Source organism: Chlorocebus sabaeus, chromosome 13 (assembly GCF_047675955.1).
Source record: "Chlorocebus sabaeus isolate Y175 chromosome 13, mChlSab1.0.hap1, whole genome shotgun sequence".
Classification (NCBI taxonomy): Eukaryota; Metazoa; Chordata; class Mammalia; order Primates; family Cercopithecidae; genus Chlorocebus; species Chlorocebus sabaeus.
The window spans coordinates 5,416,007-5,433,964 of NC_132916.1; the positions used below are offsets into that span (position 1 = coordinate 5,416,007).

Here is a 17,958-nt window from a genome sequence, read left to right on the forward strand (position 1 = left end):
TTGTTTCCATTCTCTAATACCAGATCTCAGCCCCAGCGTTGACATACAACCAGAGCCTACCTGTGGGCTTCCATAGAGTTAAGAATTATATGCTGTTCACCCGCATAAAGTTTTAGAAACATTCGTAGGTATAAAAAGTCTACTATTTCCTGCTCGATTGATGCAAAATGGAATCAACTAGCTTGAATTAACATAGACTTCAAACTACGTAACTATAGTAAAATTATCAATTGGTGTATAAAAGTATTATAATGCATTATAAGGATTTATTATGTGTTAACGAATGTGAGGTTGGAGGTTTAAAGAAGACATTGTTTATCTGCTATGCTTCCTTGCTTGTGTCTCCCTTCCATATTTTCTTTAGTTTGGGTAGCAGCAAAATGCTAGATTCTCTTAAAGTAAAGGGAGACATGGCCGGGAGCAGTGGCTCATGCCTGTAATCCCAGCACTTTGGGAGGCCGAGGCAGGTGGATCAAGAGGTCAGGAAATCAAGAGCATCCTGGCCAATATAGCGAAACCCCGTCTCTACTAAAAATACAAAAAAAAAAAAAAAAAAAAATTAGCCAGGTGGGGTGGTGCATGCCTGTAATCCCAGCTACTCGGGAGGCTGAGGCAGGAGAATCACTTGAACCTGGGAAGCACAGGTTGTGATGAGCAGAGATCCACTCCAGCCTGGCGACAGAGTGAGACTCTGTCTCAAAGAAAGAAAGGGGAGACATTTATTTTTTGATTATTCATTCATTCCCTTTACTCTTGTAAATTATTGAAGGGGACAGTAAATGAGTTAGACCTTTTCATTATAAAAGCCCTCTATGGAGCTTTTTCACCTAGTTTCCTTTAATACTGAAAAGTAATGACTCTGAAGTAGTCAGTAGAATATATAAATTCTTTAAAATAAATCTTAATTTGTTCTGGGCCAGTCGGTACTTTTGGGACTCTGATAAAAACGTGAGCTGATAGATGACATACGCAGTGTGTAGAATTGCAGTGAGCTTGTAACTCTTTTGTCCCCCTACAGAATTTACAGAGCCTAGGCTAAATTTAGAGATATTTCTTTTTAAATGTCAACAGCAGACTAGAATATTTTATATACTCTAATTTAACAAGTTATGGTGATAATTATTGGTGATAAAGAGTGTAAAGCATACAAATACAAAGCATAAAATTGTAGCAGCTGTGATTCCCTTCACATGACCTGCTGAAAGCAGATGCATGCATGAGCACCAGCCAGATATGCTGAAACATGTTCATGAAGTGGGAAATAGAGGTCACAGGCATTCAATGTCGAAGCAGAGGCTACCTGCTTCACTTAAGTTGTGGTAGCATCAAAGGAAAGCAGATACCATAGCATGAATCCAAGTAAATATTTCCTTCTTATAACTTTCTACAACAAAATTGAAGAGAGTTGAGGTTGGATGAAAACTGAATTCAGCCACCAGCCCAAAGCTTGAGTCCCCTCCCGTTGTCCCCATCAGTCACTAACCAGCCTGTGCTCAAACGGCTCATCTCATAGCATCTCATGCATCATCCCTGTGGGAACTCTGAACTAATATAAGTTTTATAATTTGAAAGTGAAGTCATGTATTTGAAACTGCTTTTGTAAACTATAGAACTTTCTACAAATGTAAGGCCTTACTACTGTTATTGTCAGGAAAATAAATAACTAGACCTGAGTCCACTTGCTGCATTTATCACACAGTAATTCAAATGCTTATGAGACTTTAACAGCAAATAATATGGGGCTATTCTGATAATTGAAAACAAATGGTGCATGTACAGTTTCATTTAAGAATATGAAGAGACAGTGTCTTAGTGAGATGTCTAATTTTGTAAAGAAATATACTTCAATCATTGTAAGTTTTTACTGTATTTTAACTCAATAAATGTATGTTAAAAGTGAAATTAATTAAAAATCAACTTTGAGTAGTACTATATTGACTAATAATGAAAAATATCAAAATAATTGATGAATCAAAATTATTATAAAGTTTTTAAAAGATTAATACACGAAGGACATTCTGAGTGAATAGAATCCAGATTACCAATGTTCTGGTCTTATTTAGGGTGATGATCTGCCATTTCCACCTCCCTTGAGAATAGAAGATGATTCTAGAATCAACTTCAGTGATTTGTGTTGTAGGGAAAGGTACTCTTGCCCTTAGAGTTTTTAATGTGTTTGAATAAACATTTTATTGAAGTTGTAGGACATTTTCTTCTAGGATACAGAGAAATATATTACTACCCATTAAGCATGCTTTGATATGTTACAACCTGAAGTGGACAAGGATACAGATGCCTTTTTAAGGCCATTAAGGTTCTAGTATAATACGAAAATTACTGAAGTTTTTAATTTGCTTAAGAGGAAAAGTTTTAACTTAAATATTTTACGTTTTCCAGTTTTTTAACTATTAGAAATATCCAAGAACTAGATATATTTAAATCACTGGGGTTTTATGGTAGTAAATGATGTTATTGTAGTTACAGTAGTTTATTTAAGTGGTAGTTTTATTGTTTCTGTAGCTTAAAGAGAAACCAAAATGTAATTTTCATTAGTCATTTCTAACTATTCTTTTGTTTCCCCAAAACCTTTCTTTAGTGTGCCAAATGTCATTGACTGATTATATTGTTTCAAATAACTGAAAATGTCATAAGATTAGAGCTTGTGCTTGTTATTGGTGGTTTTTATTTGTATTTTTTCCATAGCTGGAAGGGCACAATATCTTCTCCACTCTGAGCTCCAGTGAATATGAGCAGGTGCTTGAGATCATCCGCAAAGCCATCATTGCCACAGACCTTGCTTTATACTTTGGAAACAGGAAACAGTTGGAAGAGATGTACCAGACCGGATCGCTAAACCTTAATAATCAATCACATAGGTAAAAAATAATTTTCAAAAGCTTAGAAGCCCAGGAAGTATTATCTGGAATAAATTGATACTTAAGAAATGTAATGTGGCATAAGTTTATATTTGAAAGAAGGAATGTAAAAATATTACATGTTTTTCATTTTATGTACATCTTGTTTATATTTACTTTCGACATTTTATTGTTTGACAAGATTGCTGACAGTGTCCAGTGAAGATAATTAAAGTACAGATTGGAAGTTACACTAGTCACACAGGAATTGGCACTTTTCAAAGGGAAGGCTGGCGTGATGTTTCCCCAAGAGGTCCCTTCTTGCATTGATCACCATTCAGGGTGTGGCCATTGGCCTCAGAAACTCAAGAGCAAATGAAAATGGATTCCATTTTCAGAATCCAGTCCTGTTAAGCAAGCTAATGTGATTGATATAGAAACTGGACTCTCCTTTTATTGATCTGTAATTGTATTAGGCAGTCACAAGGGTCAGAATATTGGCATCCCATGGGGTAGAAAGCCAAGTAGCTATGAAAAGTTTATTTGGTGAACATGGAATTACCACAAGGAGGATTAGATAAATTAGATATCCTAATGGAATCAGGCTAAATTAGTCTGATGCCCTTTTGTTTTTGAGGTTGGGTGTGTCTTGCCTAGTGGATTCCGAAATAGGTCAGGTATGTTCATTATGAACCTGTTCACCCATCTGTATATTAGATCTAAGTTCATTGGCTAACCTGCCATCTCCCCTTGACAGTTTGTAGTGGTGACACTAGCTTTTATTGCTGTGGCTTCGTGTTTGCATGTCTGACCAACTTCATCTTAAATGAGGACATCTTTATCCCTCGTCTGGTGAGCACTTACTTACTGCTTCTGTGCCAGTCTTGCTGAATTTGGATTTATAGTTTTTTTCAGGTGTTTTCTGTATATCTCCTCTGTGGTTCATTAAGTACTGATCCTACATTTTGTTCTTTGGGACAGACTGTTTTAAAGTTCTCAGAAACAATTCACTATTCACTCAGGTACATCAAATACAAAATACAAGTTTTACAAATGACTAATAAAGTTTACCTCTTCAAGAATAAATACCATTTGTATAATGATATTGATGCCTTTGGATAAGTAGCAGTTATTTGTAATTCAACTTACCTTCAAACTGGACAGATCCAGATTTTGTAGAGCTTGAAACTGATACAATTTAGGGAACCTTATTTAAGAAAAACAATACAAAGGTATCTTGTTTTCACACATGACAGTTTGAAGACATTGCCAGAGCCTCTTCCAGGACCATGCAGAGTGTTGGTGTCAGGGAAAAGCCCCTAAACATCAGTTAGGGTGTTCTAGCATGTCTTTCTTTTCCTTCAGCCCAGATGAGAAGTGCGGTCTGCAGTCTTTATGTCTCCAACAGGTTGTGTGTAGTCCTTGTTCCGAGACCTGTAGAAACAGGTGTTTGTTCAGTATTTTTTAATGGCAATCAGAAGATCAGGGAAATAGAGCCTTCATGAAATATCCCTTGGTTTCCTGAAACATATGCACTTTCTTTTTTTTTCTTTTGGAGTTGTAAATAAGAATCATGTAACTAGTATCTAGTTTCTTGAATATAATCTTTTCAGCAGAATGATTACAATAATTATTATAAAATAGGAAATTTAAACATTTACTTGAAAATACCATCACTTTTGGCACTCATGTACATATGTGTTAGTGGTACATGTATAAATAATTTTTGACATATAACTTGAAAAGCAATTAAAACAAACGTGTATTGAAACATGCATTGAAAGGCAATGCATGTTTGTTTTAATAATTCAAATAATGTAGAGGTATAAAAAAAGAGTAATATTCTATTTTTCTGCATTCCAGTATCAACTATCTATTTGATGTAATATCATCTTACGCATTTTTCTGTGATTTTTTAAGGGTAGGTGTGTGTGTGTGTGCATGTGTGCATACAGTATGTTAAGACATAACTCAGATGTATTGCAAAATAAATTTCATAATAAAGCAAGTCACACAATTTTTTTGGTTTCCCAGTGCATATAAAAGTTGTATTTACACCACACAGTCTACTAAGTATGCAATAACATTATGCCTAAAAAATGCATACCTTAATTTAAAAATGCTTTATTGCTTAAAAATGCTAATGATCATCTAAGACTTCAGCAAATCATGATCTTTTTACTGGTGGAGGGTCTTGCCTAAACATTGGTGGGTTCTGACCAGGGGATGGTTGTAAATCGTAGGACGGTAGGGATGCATGTGGCAATTTATTTTCTTCTTTTTTAAAGATGGGGTTTTGTTCAGCCTGTCAGTGTGAAGTGGCATGATCATAGCTCACTGCAGCCTCAAACTCCTGGGCACCAGGGATCCTCCCACCTCAGCCTCCTGAGTAGCTGGGACTACAGACACACACCACCATGCCCAGCTAATTTTTTTCATTTCTTATTTTAGAGATAAGGTAGTGCTGTGTTGCCCAGGCTGGTCTCAAACTCCTGGCCTCAAGCAGTCCTCCCACCTCAGCCTCCTGAGTAACTGGGATTACAGGCAAGAGCCACTGTGCCCAACTTGGAGGTAGCAATTTCCTAAAATATGACATGAGTGAAGTTTGTCACATCAATGGACTCTTCCTTTCACGGAAAATTTCTCTACAGCTTATGATGCTGTTTGATAACATTTCACCTGGAGTAGAACTTCTTTCAACATTAAAGTCAGTCTTCTCAAACTCTGCCCCTACTTTGTCAACCAAGTTTATGGAATATTCTAAATCCTTTGTTGTCAATTCAACAATGTTCACAGCATCTTCACCAGAAGTAGATTTCATCTCAAGAAACTTCCCTGGCTCATCCATAAGAAGCACCTCATCCGTTCAAGTTTGATGATGATTGCATCAGTCATCATTTTCAGGCTCCACTAGTTTCTACCTACCACATCTGCAGTTTCTTCCTCCACTGAAGTCTTGAAGCTTTGACTACCTCCTATGAATCATGACTGTTCTCAATGGCATCTAGAATGGTGAATCTTTTCCAAAAGGTTTTCAATTCACCTTTCCCACATTCATTAGAGGAATCACTATCTATAACAGCTATATTCTTACAAGACGTATTTCTTAGATAATGGGACTTGAAAGACAAAATTACACCTTGATCCATTAGCTACAGAACAGATGTTGTGTTAACAGGCTTGGAAACACATTAATCTTGGGCATGTCCATCAGAGCTCTTGAGTGACTTGGTTCATTGTCAATGAGCAGTAACATTTTGAAACTAACCTTTCTTTCTGAGCAGTAGGTTTTGATAGTAGGCTTAAAATATTCAGTATATCGTACTCTGAACACACATGCTGTCATTGAGGCTTTGTTGTTCCATTTATAGAGCACAGACAGAATCCACTTAGTGTAATTCTTAAGGACCCTAGAATTTTTGAAATGGTAAATGATCATTGGCTTTACCCTGATATCACCAGCTACATTAGCCCCTGACAGGAGTCAGCTCATCCTTTGAAGATTTGGAGCTAGACATTGACTTCTTCTCTCTAGGTATCAAAGTCCTAGATGTCTCTAATAGATGTTTTGTTTATACTGAAAATCCATTATTTGGTTGAGCCACCTTCATCCATTATCTTAGGTAGATCTTCTGAATAACCTGCTGCAACTTTTACATCAGCATTTGCTACTTCAGCTTGCACTTTTTACCTTGCTTTAAACCTCTCAAACCGATCTCTGCTACTTTCAGGATTTCCTTCTGCAGCCTTTTTACATCTCTCAGGCGTCATAGAATTGGACAGAGTTAAGACCTTGCTCTGGATTAGCTTTTGGCTTAAGGGAATGTTTGATCTTCTATCCAGATTACTAAAACTTTCTTCATATCATCAAGAACACTTAAGTGCTCATGTGTTCACTGGAGTAGCACTTTTAATTTCTGTGAAGAATTTTTTCTTTGCATTCACAACTTGGCTGTTTGGCCCAGGAGTCCTTGCTTTCAGCCTGTCTCAGCTTTAGATGTGCCTTCCTAAGTTTAGTCACTTCCAGCTTTTGATTTAAAGTGAAAGACATACGACTTTTTTTCACTTGAACAGTTAGAGGTCATTGTAGAGTTATTAATTGGCCTAATTTCAATATTATTGCTTTTAGGGAACAAGGATGTTCAAGGACAGGGAGGGAGCTGGGGGAGCAGCCAGTTGGTGGAGCAGTCTGAATACACACAACATTTATCAGTTAAGTTCACCATTGTATGTGGGTGTGATTCGTGGCACCCACAAATAATTGCAATGGTAACATCAAAGACCACTGATCATAGATCACCATGACTGATACAATAAAATAATGAGAATATTTGAAATATTTCGAAAATTACCAAAATGTAACACAGAGAATCAAAGTAAGCACTTGCTGTTGGAAAAATGGTGCTGATACTGCTGTACACAAAGTTGCCACAAAACTTTCCAATTTGTAAAAAAAAAAAAAAAAAACACCATATTTGTGAAGCACAATCAGGCAAAATGCAATAAAACAATATATGCCTGGAACATATATTGCCATCAATTTATACATATATTGAATTCTCAGAAAAGGCTGTAGAAATTCACACGCCTTCTAAGATAAAGGTGAAAACCCCTTCTCAGTAAATGCACCATTCTCTGACTACTCACTATGTTGAAGATGTTTTTATGTTTGTTTATTACTTACTATTCTTACTTCTGTGTATTTATTCATAAATTTTGCTTATTTTTTGTTGAATTGTTTATTTTTTATGTATCAGTTTTTATTGTATATTTTTGTTAAAGATATTAAAATTTTCTGTTCTATATTACAGATATTTCTTTACGTGATTTTCAAAAACCTTATTCGGATTTTCTTTTGAAAACAAATTTAGTTTCAGGAGGACAAATTTTTGATCTTTTAAAGAAACCAAGACTCATAGTAACAAATAATTAAAATTTTCTTTATGTATTTTTATAGATTTAATTTTTATATTTAGATCTTAATTCTTCTAGAGTTATATTTTTATGAACATAACTTTATTTCTGATGGAATGAATTGATACCCTAATGAATAATCAGTTTTTTTCTGAATTGAATTTATTAGATTTTCTCATAAACTTGGATACTTCTTTAGACCCTGTAAACCATTTATTGCTAATTATCTAATCCTCCACTACAGTCATATGGCTTTGATTCTATAAATATGTTGAAATGTATCATACATACCTGCTCAAATAATCTTTACTTTCAATTCATGGAAATTGTCACTTCGTAAAAAATGTTTTAAGAAAAATTTCAAACTTACATTAAAGTAGAAATAATCCAATGTACAGTCATACCTAGATTCAAGAATTGGCAACAGTTTACCATGTTTTCTTTGCTTCTTTTTGGGGAATGGGGAGTGTGCCCTTTCAACGTAAATTACAGACCTTATGACCTTTTGCTTTTTTCGACATTAATATTTAAAAATAAAAGGAATATTCTCCTTCAGACTTTATTTTTCAGTCAGAAATATCTACATTGACATTTTAATTGCAGTTTTATGACATTTATTTACTCACTTTAAAATGAAAGTGTGTTGTCTCTTCTAAGAACATGACATGACTCTGTAGTCATGAATAAAATTGTGCAGTTTGTTTACATCTCTCCTGTAGCTTTCTTGATAAAATTATATGGATTATTTTACAGATTTCTTCACCTGTGAATGTAATTTTTCTGATTTCCACCTAGAAATACAGTTTCCAATATATTTAAAATTATGAATTACATAGATACGTTATTTTTGCTTCATATGTTTTGAAACTTATTTGGTGCTTACACATTTAGATTTATTATGGCTTCTCAGTAATTTACCCTCTCATCAGTGTGAAATAAATTCTTTTTTTCTGCTGATGCTTCTTAAAATTTTCTGTGTCTAAAATAGCCATATAAGCTTTCTCATGTTTACTGTTGACATATCATATTCTTTCATAATTCTTTACTATCTCAACATCTGTCTTTGCATTGAAAGTGTGCCTTGTTAACAGCAATAGTTGAGACTTGCAATCACTGCTTTTTAATGTACTGTGTAGTCTATTTGCATTTATAAGTTGTCTAATTATCCATTTTCTATTTGGAGCTATTTGTGTTGGGGGAGTGATATTTCATTCTATATTTGCTTTTGGTTTTTCTTGTTATACCCTTTTTAAATTTTCAAGCGGTTGTTCTTGAGTTTACAGTATGCATTTTTATTAGTCTGCTTTGAATTAATATTATTTCAATTTTATTCAATGTAAAAAACTTAAAAATAATTCAATTTATACCTCTTTTTGTCTTTTCTGCTGTTGTTATATATGTAGATATTATTGCTACATATGTTATACACCCCACCTAGGTTGCCAATATTTAAAAGAAATGGGCGGGGCGTGGTGGCTCACACCTGTAATCCCAGCACTTTGGGATGCCAAGCCAGGCTGATCACTTGAGGCCGGGAGTTCGAGACCAGCCTAGCCAACATGGTGAAACCCCATCTCTAATAAAATACAAAAGTTAGCCAGGTGTGGTGGTGCATGCCTGTAATCCCAGCTACTGAGGAGGCTGAGGCAGGAAAATTGCTTGAACCCGTGAGGTAGAGGTAGCAGTGAGCCAAGATCGTGCCACTGCACTCCAGTCTGGGCAATAGAGCAAGACTTCATCTCAAAAAACCAAGAAAAGAATTTAGGAAAAATAGTTTGTTTTTTTTGTTTTCTGCTTTTTGGGTTTTTTTTGAGACAGAGTCTTGCTGTCGCCCAGGTTGGAGTGCAGTGGCGCAGTCTCAGCTCACTGCAGGCTCCGCCTCCTGGGTTCACACCATTCTCCTGCCTCAGCCTCCCGAGTAGCTGGGACTATAGGCGCCCACTACCACGCCCGGCTTTTTTTTGTATTTTTAGTAGAGATGGGATTTCACCGTGTTAGCCAGGATGGTCTCGATCTCCTGACCTCGTGATCCACCTGCCTCAGCCTCCCAAAGTGCCGGGATTACAGGCGTGAGCCACCGCGCCCGGCTAGGAAAAATAGTTTTTTATATTTTCACATGTATACCATTTCCTCTGCTTTTAATTCATTCATGTAGGTCCAAATTTCCAACTTCTGTCATTTCATTGAAGCCCAAAGAACTTCCTCTGACATCTCTCAGTGTGTTGGCAGCAGGTTCTTTGAGGTGTGTGTATTTTTTTGTTTTATTTTTTAATGTAAGAATGGCTTTATTGTGGCTTCACTTTTTAAAGATATTTTCACTGGACTTAGAATTCTTAGTAGACAGATTATTTTTTCAGCATTTCATGAAAGTCAGTAAATGGTCTTCTAGCCTCCGCCTGCTTTTTTTTTTTTTTTTTTTAATCCTGAGAATCAGCAGTCGTTGCTGCCCTGTGTATACTGTGATCTTTTACCCCGACTGCTTTTACAGTCATTCTTTTTGATGTCCTCTGAGGTTTCTGAGTCTGTGGGCTGCTGATTTCAGTGAAGTTTGGAGAAGTTTCAAGCATTATATTTCTTCAGATATTTTTTCTGCCCCAGTTGTCTAACAGAAGTGTCAAGAGTCTCTTCCGTTAGACCCCTTTATACTGTGTTACAGGTTATTAAGGTTCTGTATGGTTTTTCACTGGTAATGGTTTGTGTAATTTGTTGTGATCTGTCTAATCTCACTGTTTTTTTCCCTAATATTCTGTCCAATCTGTAGTTAACCTCATGTAGAGATTTTTTAAAGATACACACAGATGCGCACGCACGTGCACACACACCCGCACACATATGCATATATATGCGCATATATATTTTCAAGTTCTGGGATTTCCTTTTGGTTCATTTTTATAGCTGCTATGTTTAAATTCCCCATCTCTTCACCTATCTTTTGTAAATATATATTTTCCTGAAGATTCTTTAGCATATCTGTACATTATTTAGAAATCATTGTCTGAATTTTTGCTATCTGGGTTTTCTATGAGTTTTGTCTTGTTTACTGATTTTACTCTAGACTGTGTAATACATTTCTCAGTTTATTTACATGGCTAGTAATTTTTTTATATTTGTATACTACATTATGGATAACAAGCTCTGTTATCTTTCTGGATGCTGTTGTCTTTCTCTGAAGGTAACTAACTTTCATCCTAGTGACCAGTTACATTTCTCATGAATCATCCTAAATATGTGAGTATGTTCCTTTACGCTTTAGTTGGGTGGTTCTGTTTTTGTTTTGGCCTTGTTACCCTCTGTCAAGGATTTGAAAGGAGTATGAATTCAAATTTGGGGACTTCCGCTTCTGTGGTTCTCTCTGCTTTCTAGGGTTTCCTTCCTCAGCTTATGTGTGTTCTGACATGCCCGGTCTCTCCCTTCTCACTGGGCCCTGGCTTTCTTTTGGGCTGTGTTTATGATATGCCCTTAGGAGAAAAGCTGTCTAAATAAGGATCTCACCCAGCGTGGTCTTGCCTTACAACGTTTAAATCTTCTCCCACTTACAACGTTTGAATCTTCTCCCACTTAAATCTTTAAATTAGTTTTAAATCCAATTTAAATCTAATTTAAATCTTTAAATCTTTAAATCTTCTCCCACTTATGCCAGTTTTTAGGTAGTCGACGGCATCTTCAAGATTTGTTTTTAGTTCTATCTAGAATTTATTATTATTATTCTATTATTACCAGAATCTTAAAACTTTGTTAGTATCTAGCCATTTCATTATATACTCTTTATCAGCTGAAAAGTTGTATTTTAGTCTCTTGGCTTTTTAAAGCATATAGTAATGTCATCTACAAATGAATAACATTTGTTCTACTTTTCTGATGTTCATATGTATTTTGCTTTCTGGTCTGACTGCAGAGCTAGAATTTACAACACAACATTAGATTATTGTGAAGAAAGCAAGCACATTAACATGTGCATGACTTTAGTAGACATGAGTTTAGAGTTTTAATTTTTAAGGTAGTATTTGATGTATCTTGATAAATCATGTTTACCATGTATAAGGTTTATCGGTATCAATGTTCTATGGATAGGTTTTTCTCTAATTTCTTAGTGTTACTGATTTCTTATTGGATGAATACATTTTTAAATTTTCTAATTTTGTGCTACTCCTTAATTTCTTGAACTCTACTTTTCCATGGAATTAGTTCTTTAATATGCTAAGGAAATAAAACTTTTCTTTTTTAGCATATTTGCATGTAATCTATTAATTTTGATATATAGTTTTTTTTTGTATGCTATAATTTGCTATAAACTATTGATCTTTCTTTCTGATCTGGAAAACTTTAAATAACTGATGTTAACCATTTTGGGAAGGTTCATTTAACCATTTGGGGAAGTATTCATTTGTGAAACTATCTAGTCACCTTTTAAATTTAAATTTAATTTAATTTACTTTTTTGAGACTGGGTTTTGCTCTGTTCTTGAGGCTGGAGTACAGTGGCACAACCACAGCTCGCTGCAGCCTTGACCTCCCAGGCTCAAGTGGTCCTCCTACCTCAGTCTTTCAAGTACTTGAATAACTGGGACCATAGGCAAACACCATCATGTCTGGCTACATTTTTTTATTATTTGTAGAGACAGAGTCTTGCTGTGTTGTCAGTGCTGGTCTTGAACTCCAGGGCTCAAGTGATCCTCCCACCCCAGCCTCCCAAAGTTCTGGCATTACAGGCGTGAGCCATCATTTCCAGCCTATCACCTTTTTAAATGAAAAATCTTTAACAAACTTTCAGTGTCTTTTATGGTTTGGGGATTTGTTTTGTTTTTGCCACTTTATTCCATCTCTTGGGCAATGTATTATGCTACAAAATTATCTTTTGCCTTGAGATTTAAAACTTCATAAAAATATATGCACAGATTATTTTCACTTAAAATTTAATTGACATTACTAAATTTGTGTTTATATCTGATTTTTAGTGTTTTATATTTTTATTTCTTCCTTTCTTATGTAATCCGACTTGCATGGGAATTTTTAATTACTCCTTTTTAATAAAACTAACTTTTATAAAATTTTTCATTTATTTGCTATCTGTTCTTTCATTAATTGTAGCTTTTATTTTTATGCTTTCATTATACTTTTGGGTTTTTTCCTTGTTTCTCTGATCAAATAGTAATGAAACAATCGTATTGTATGTATTATAATCTGGGTGTTGACTGAATTATAACTTGCAAGTTTAGATGAAGTATTTTTCATTAGTTTTTAGATTATTTATTTCTGCTTTTGTTTTCTTGTTCATGCAGAGGTTATTTCAAAGTAATTTCCTAATTTCTAAATACTTCGGATGTTTGCTTGTTTTTGTTTTTTTTGTTTTGTTGTTGTTGTTGTTGTTGTTGTTCCTATAGACTTCTTTGTATTATTGTAAACAGAATATAACTATTAAATTAAAATTTTATAGTTGATCAATATTTTCTTTCTGGCCAAGACACAAAAGATGATTGTTAAAGCAACTTTATTGAGGTATAATTACACTAATTTTAAGTTTTGACAAATGCAACTATTACCAGAGTCATGGTAAAGGTATAAAAAACTCTACCACCACTTTACCCTTTTCCAATCAAATTTCCCTACACCAGGCATAGAAATCAATGTGTTCTTTCTTTATAGATTATATTTGTGCCTTAGTCCCTTCAGGCTATTATAATGAAATACCATAGACTGGGTGGCTTATAAATGGTTACTTCTCACATTTCTCGGGTATGAGTATTCCAGAATCAAGCTACTGGCAGTTTGAGTGTCTCAGTTTGAGGGAGGGCCTGTTTTCGGGTTCCTAGAGAGCCATCTTCTAGCTGCCACCCCACCTGATGGGAGAAGGGAGGGAGCTCTCTGAGGTTTCTTTTATGCAGGAATTAATCCCATTCATGGGGGCTCTACCCTCATGACATAATCACCTTCCAGAAGTCCCACCTCCAAATACTAACATGTTGGGCTTTAGGATTTAACATATTAATTTTAGGGGAAAGAAACATGCAGTCTGTAGCAACTTGTATTATCTAGAGTTACAAATATCTAGTAAGTGCTTTTCTGTTTCTGATCCCTCCTTCCTCTCTTCTTTCCCGATATTGTTTTCACTATTCTGGGTCTCTAGCAATTCCATGTGAATTTTAGAATCACCTTGTCAATTTCTACAGAAAAGCTAGCTAGGATTCTGATGCGGATAATGTTGAATCTGTAAATCAATTTTGGAAGTATTGCCATCTTCACAGTATTAAGTCTGTGTTTATGGGATGCTTTTCCATTTAATTAGTGTTCTTTAATATTTTTCAACAATGTTTTCTAGTTTTCAAGCCCACATTTTGTACTTCTATTGTTAAATTTATTACTAAGGATTTTATTGTTTTGATAATATTGTAAATGGAATTTTGTTAATTTTATTTTCACATTGTTTATTATTAGTATCTAGAAATAATTGATTTTTGTACTACCGATTTTATGTCTTGACACCTTAATTAACTCATTTCTTCTAATAATGTTTTGGTAGATTGCTTAGGTTTCTCCATATGCACACAAGGGCATTTGGTCTTCAAATAGAGATAGTTGTACAAGCAATTGTATTCGGAATCTGTCATTTCTTTTCTTTTCTGTGTGTGTGTGTGTTTTTGCTTTTTTGTTTTTTGGGTTTTTTTTGAGACAGAGTCTCACTCAGTCACCCAGGCTTGGAGTGCAGTGGCATGATCTTGGCTCACTGTCCCCTCCTTCCCCTGGGTTCAAGCGATTCTCCTGCCTCAGCCTCCTGAGTAGCTGGGATTACAGGCACCTGCCACCACGCCTGGCTAATTTTTGTATTTTTAGTAGAGATGGGGTTTCACCATCTTGACCAGGCTGGTCTTGAACTCCTGACCTCATGATCCACCTTCCTCGGCCTCCCAAAGTGCTGGGATTACAGGCGTGAGCCATGGCACCTTGCCTGTTTCTTTCTTTTTATTTAATCATTGGTTTGGCTTATGCTGAATATCAGTGACAAGAGAAGACATCCTTTTTTCTGAGTTTAGAGGGAAAGCATCTAGTCTTTCAACATTAAGTATGATATTAGATATGGGTATTTTATAGATGAACTTTATCAGGTTGAGGAAGTTTCCTTCTAATTCTGGTTTGTTGACTTTATTTTTTTATTGTGAATGGGTGTTGGATTTTATCATATGCTTTATCTGCATCTATTGAGATTATCAAGCAGTTTTTGTTATTTATTTTATTATTAAGGTGTGTTAGATTAATTGATATTTAGATGTTAAACCAACCTTGCATTCCTGTGATAGATATCAAGTAATAATGGTGTTTAATTGTTCTATATATTGCTGGATTTGGCTTGATAGTATTTTGTTGAGGACATTAGTGCCTGTATTCATAAATTGTACTGCTCTATAGTTTTCTTTTTTGTGGTATTTGTCTTATTTTGGTGTCAGGGTAACACTGGCCTCATGGAATTAGCTGGTAAGTATTCCCTTCTCTACTATTTTTTGGAAGAGTTTATGAAGAATTTCTATTAATTCATCTTCAGATGTTTGATAGAATTTACTAGTGAAGTCATGTGGGTATAGATGTTTCTTTGTGGTGGTTATTTTTCCCTTTGACTACTAATTCAGTCTTTTTACTTGTTATATATCTATTCACATTGATTATTTCTTCTTGTGTCATATTTAGTCACTCATGTCTTTCTAGAAATTTGTCCATTTTCAACTAAGTTGTCTACTTTATTGGCATACAGTTGTTCATTGTAGTTCTTTATGATCCTTCTTATTTCTGTAAGATTGGTAGTAAAGTTCCCTTTTTCATTTCTGTTCTTTATTAATTTGAATCTTCTTTCTTTTTCTCCCTCTCCCTCTCTCTCTGTCTTTTCTTGGTCAGTCTAGCTTAAAAGTTTATCAGTTTTGTTGATCTTTTCAAATAACCAGCTTTTGTATCATTGATTTTTTTCTAATGTTTTTCTCGTCCAAATTGCATTTATTTCTTTTGTAATTTTTATTTATTTCCTTCTGTTTGCTTTAGTTTTAGTTAGCTCCTCCTTTTCTAGTGTCTTACGGCAGATTAGGTTATTGATTTGAATTATTTCTTCTTTCTTAATATAGATGTTCATAGCTCTAAATTTTCCTCTAAATACTGTTTAACTGCATCCCATGAGCTTTGATATATTGTGTCTTTATTTTCATACATCTCAAGGGATTTTCACATTTTCCTTTTAATTTCCTCTTTGATACATTTATTATTGTATTCATATTCTAGGACTGCTGTAACAAAGTATACCACAAACCAGATGGCTTAAAACAACAGAAATTTATCTTCTCACAATTCTTAAGGCCAGAAGTCTGAAATCAAGGTACCAGCAATGTTGGTTCCTTCTAGAGGGTTCAGAAGGACCGTAAGTTCAATGCTTCTCTCCTAGCTTTTAACAGATGCTGGCAACTTTAGGCATTTGTAGTCTATGAGTGTATCACTCCAATCTCTGCCTCCATCATCACATGCCAGTGGTGAGATCCCTGTGTGTCTCTGTATTCACCTGGCATCCTTCCTTCTTTGTATCACTTTCCTCTTCCTATAAGGACACCAGTCATATTGCATTAAGGGCCCACACTTTTCCAATATTTCCTCATCTTAATGAATTATGTCTGCAAGAATACTATTTCTATATAACGTCACATTCTGAGGAACTGTCAGGAGTTCAACATATCTCTTTTGGGGACACAATTTAGCACATGATAGTCATATAAGAATTTGTTTTTAAATTTCCATACATTTTTGAAGATTCCAAATTTCTTTTTGTTATTGATTTCATTGTGGTCACATAACATATTTTATATTATTTTTATTCTTTTAAATCTAATGAGACTTGTTTTATTTCCTAACATTTAATTTAGCTTGGAGGATGTTCCATGTGTACTCAAAAAGAATATATATTTTGTTGTTGGGTGGAGCTGTACCTGTCTTTTAGGTCTGTTTATTGATTTTTGTACTGCTGATCTTGTATCTTGAAATCTTGATGAATGTGTTTATTACTTCTAATGCTTAGGCATCTCCATACACACATAAGATTATGTCATTTCAAATAGAGATAATTATACAATTCTCTTTTAATCTGTTTGCCTTTTCTTTCTATTTGATTATTGTCTGGCTTGTGCTGATTATAAGTGACAAGAGCAGACATTCTTCTTGTTCCTGTTCTTAGGGGGAAAGCATATTGTCTTTTACCCTTAAGTAATGAGCTCCCCAATATTAAGCCTTTGATGTTGATCTTCAAACATAATGCAAGAAAATATTCTCAGTATTTACATTTAATAAAGGTCTTATAACTGTAAAATCGATAATAAGACAACCCAAGAAAAAATTATATGAAAGATTTTTACAGAATTTAAAGCCAATAAGCACATGGCATTTTCTCAACATCTCCAATCATAAGGTAAAACCAGGGTGGTGTACCATTATGCACCCACCAGAATGGCGAGAATTACAAAGACCAACAGTATCAATTGTTGGCAAGTGATATGGTTTGGCTGTGTCTCCACCCAAATCTCATCTCAGATTGTAATCCCCATGTGTCAAGGGAAGGGATTGGTGGGAGGTGATTGAATCATGGGGGCAGATTTCCCCTTTGCCATTCTCATGATAGTGAATGAATTCTCACCCAGATCTGGTTGTTTGTAAGTGTGTGGCACCTCCCACTTTTCTCTCTCTCTCTTTGTTTCTGTCTCTCTCTCTCTCTCTCTCTCTCTCTCTCTCTCTCCATCTCCATCCCCCCGCCCTGCGGCCTTTTAAGATAATACTTGCTTCCCTTTCACCTTCGCCATGATTGTAAGTTTTCCAAGCCTCTCCAGCCGTGTGGAACTGAGAGTCAATTAACCCTCTTTTCTTTATAAATTACCCAATCTCAGGTAGTTCTTTATAGCAGTGTGAAATGGACTAATACAGCAAGGATGTCAAGCAGCTGAAATACTCATATATTGCTGGTAGGCATATGGAATTTGTACAGCTACTTTAGAAGACACCTTAGTTGCTTTGTTTTTGTTTTGTTTTGTTTTAATAAAGCTGAACATGTTCTTATATGGTGTTCTAGCAGTTCACTCTCAGATATTTTTATTTCAAGAGGAAGGAAAGTGTACTTTCACACACAGACTAGGACACATGTTCATAGCAACATTACTCTTAGTATATCCCACCTGGAG

At 35.0% G+C, this 17,958-nt stretch overlaps 1 protein-coding gene across 1 annotated transcript in view; it reads left to right on the top strand.

The window, feature by feature from the left end:
* The window catches only part of PDE10A (phosphodiesterase 10A), a 330,258-nt gene that overhangs the window by 286,579 nt on the left and 25,721 nt on the right, over positions 1 to 17,958 (top strand). Inside the window, 1 exon segment of the mRNA XM_008007784.3 lies at positions 2,704 to 2,876. Coding sequence (XP_008005975.3) covers positions 2,704 to 2,876 — 173 coding nt within the window.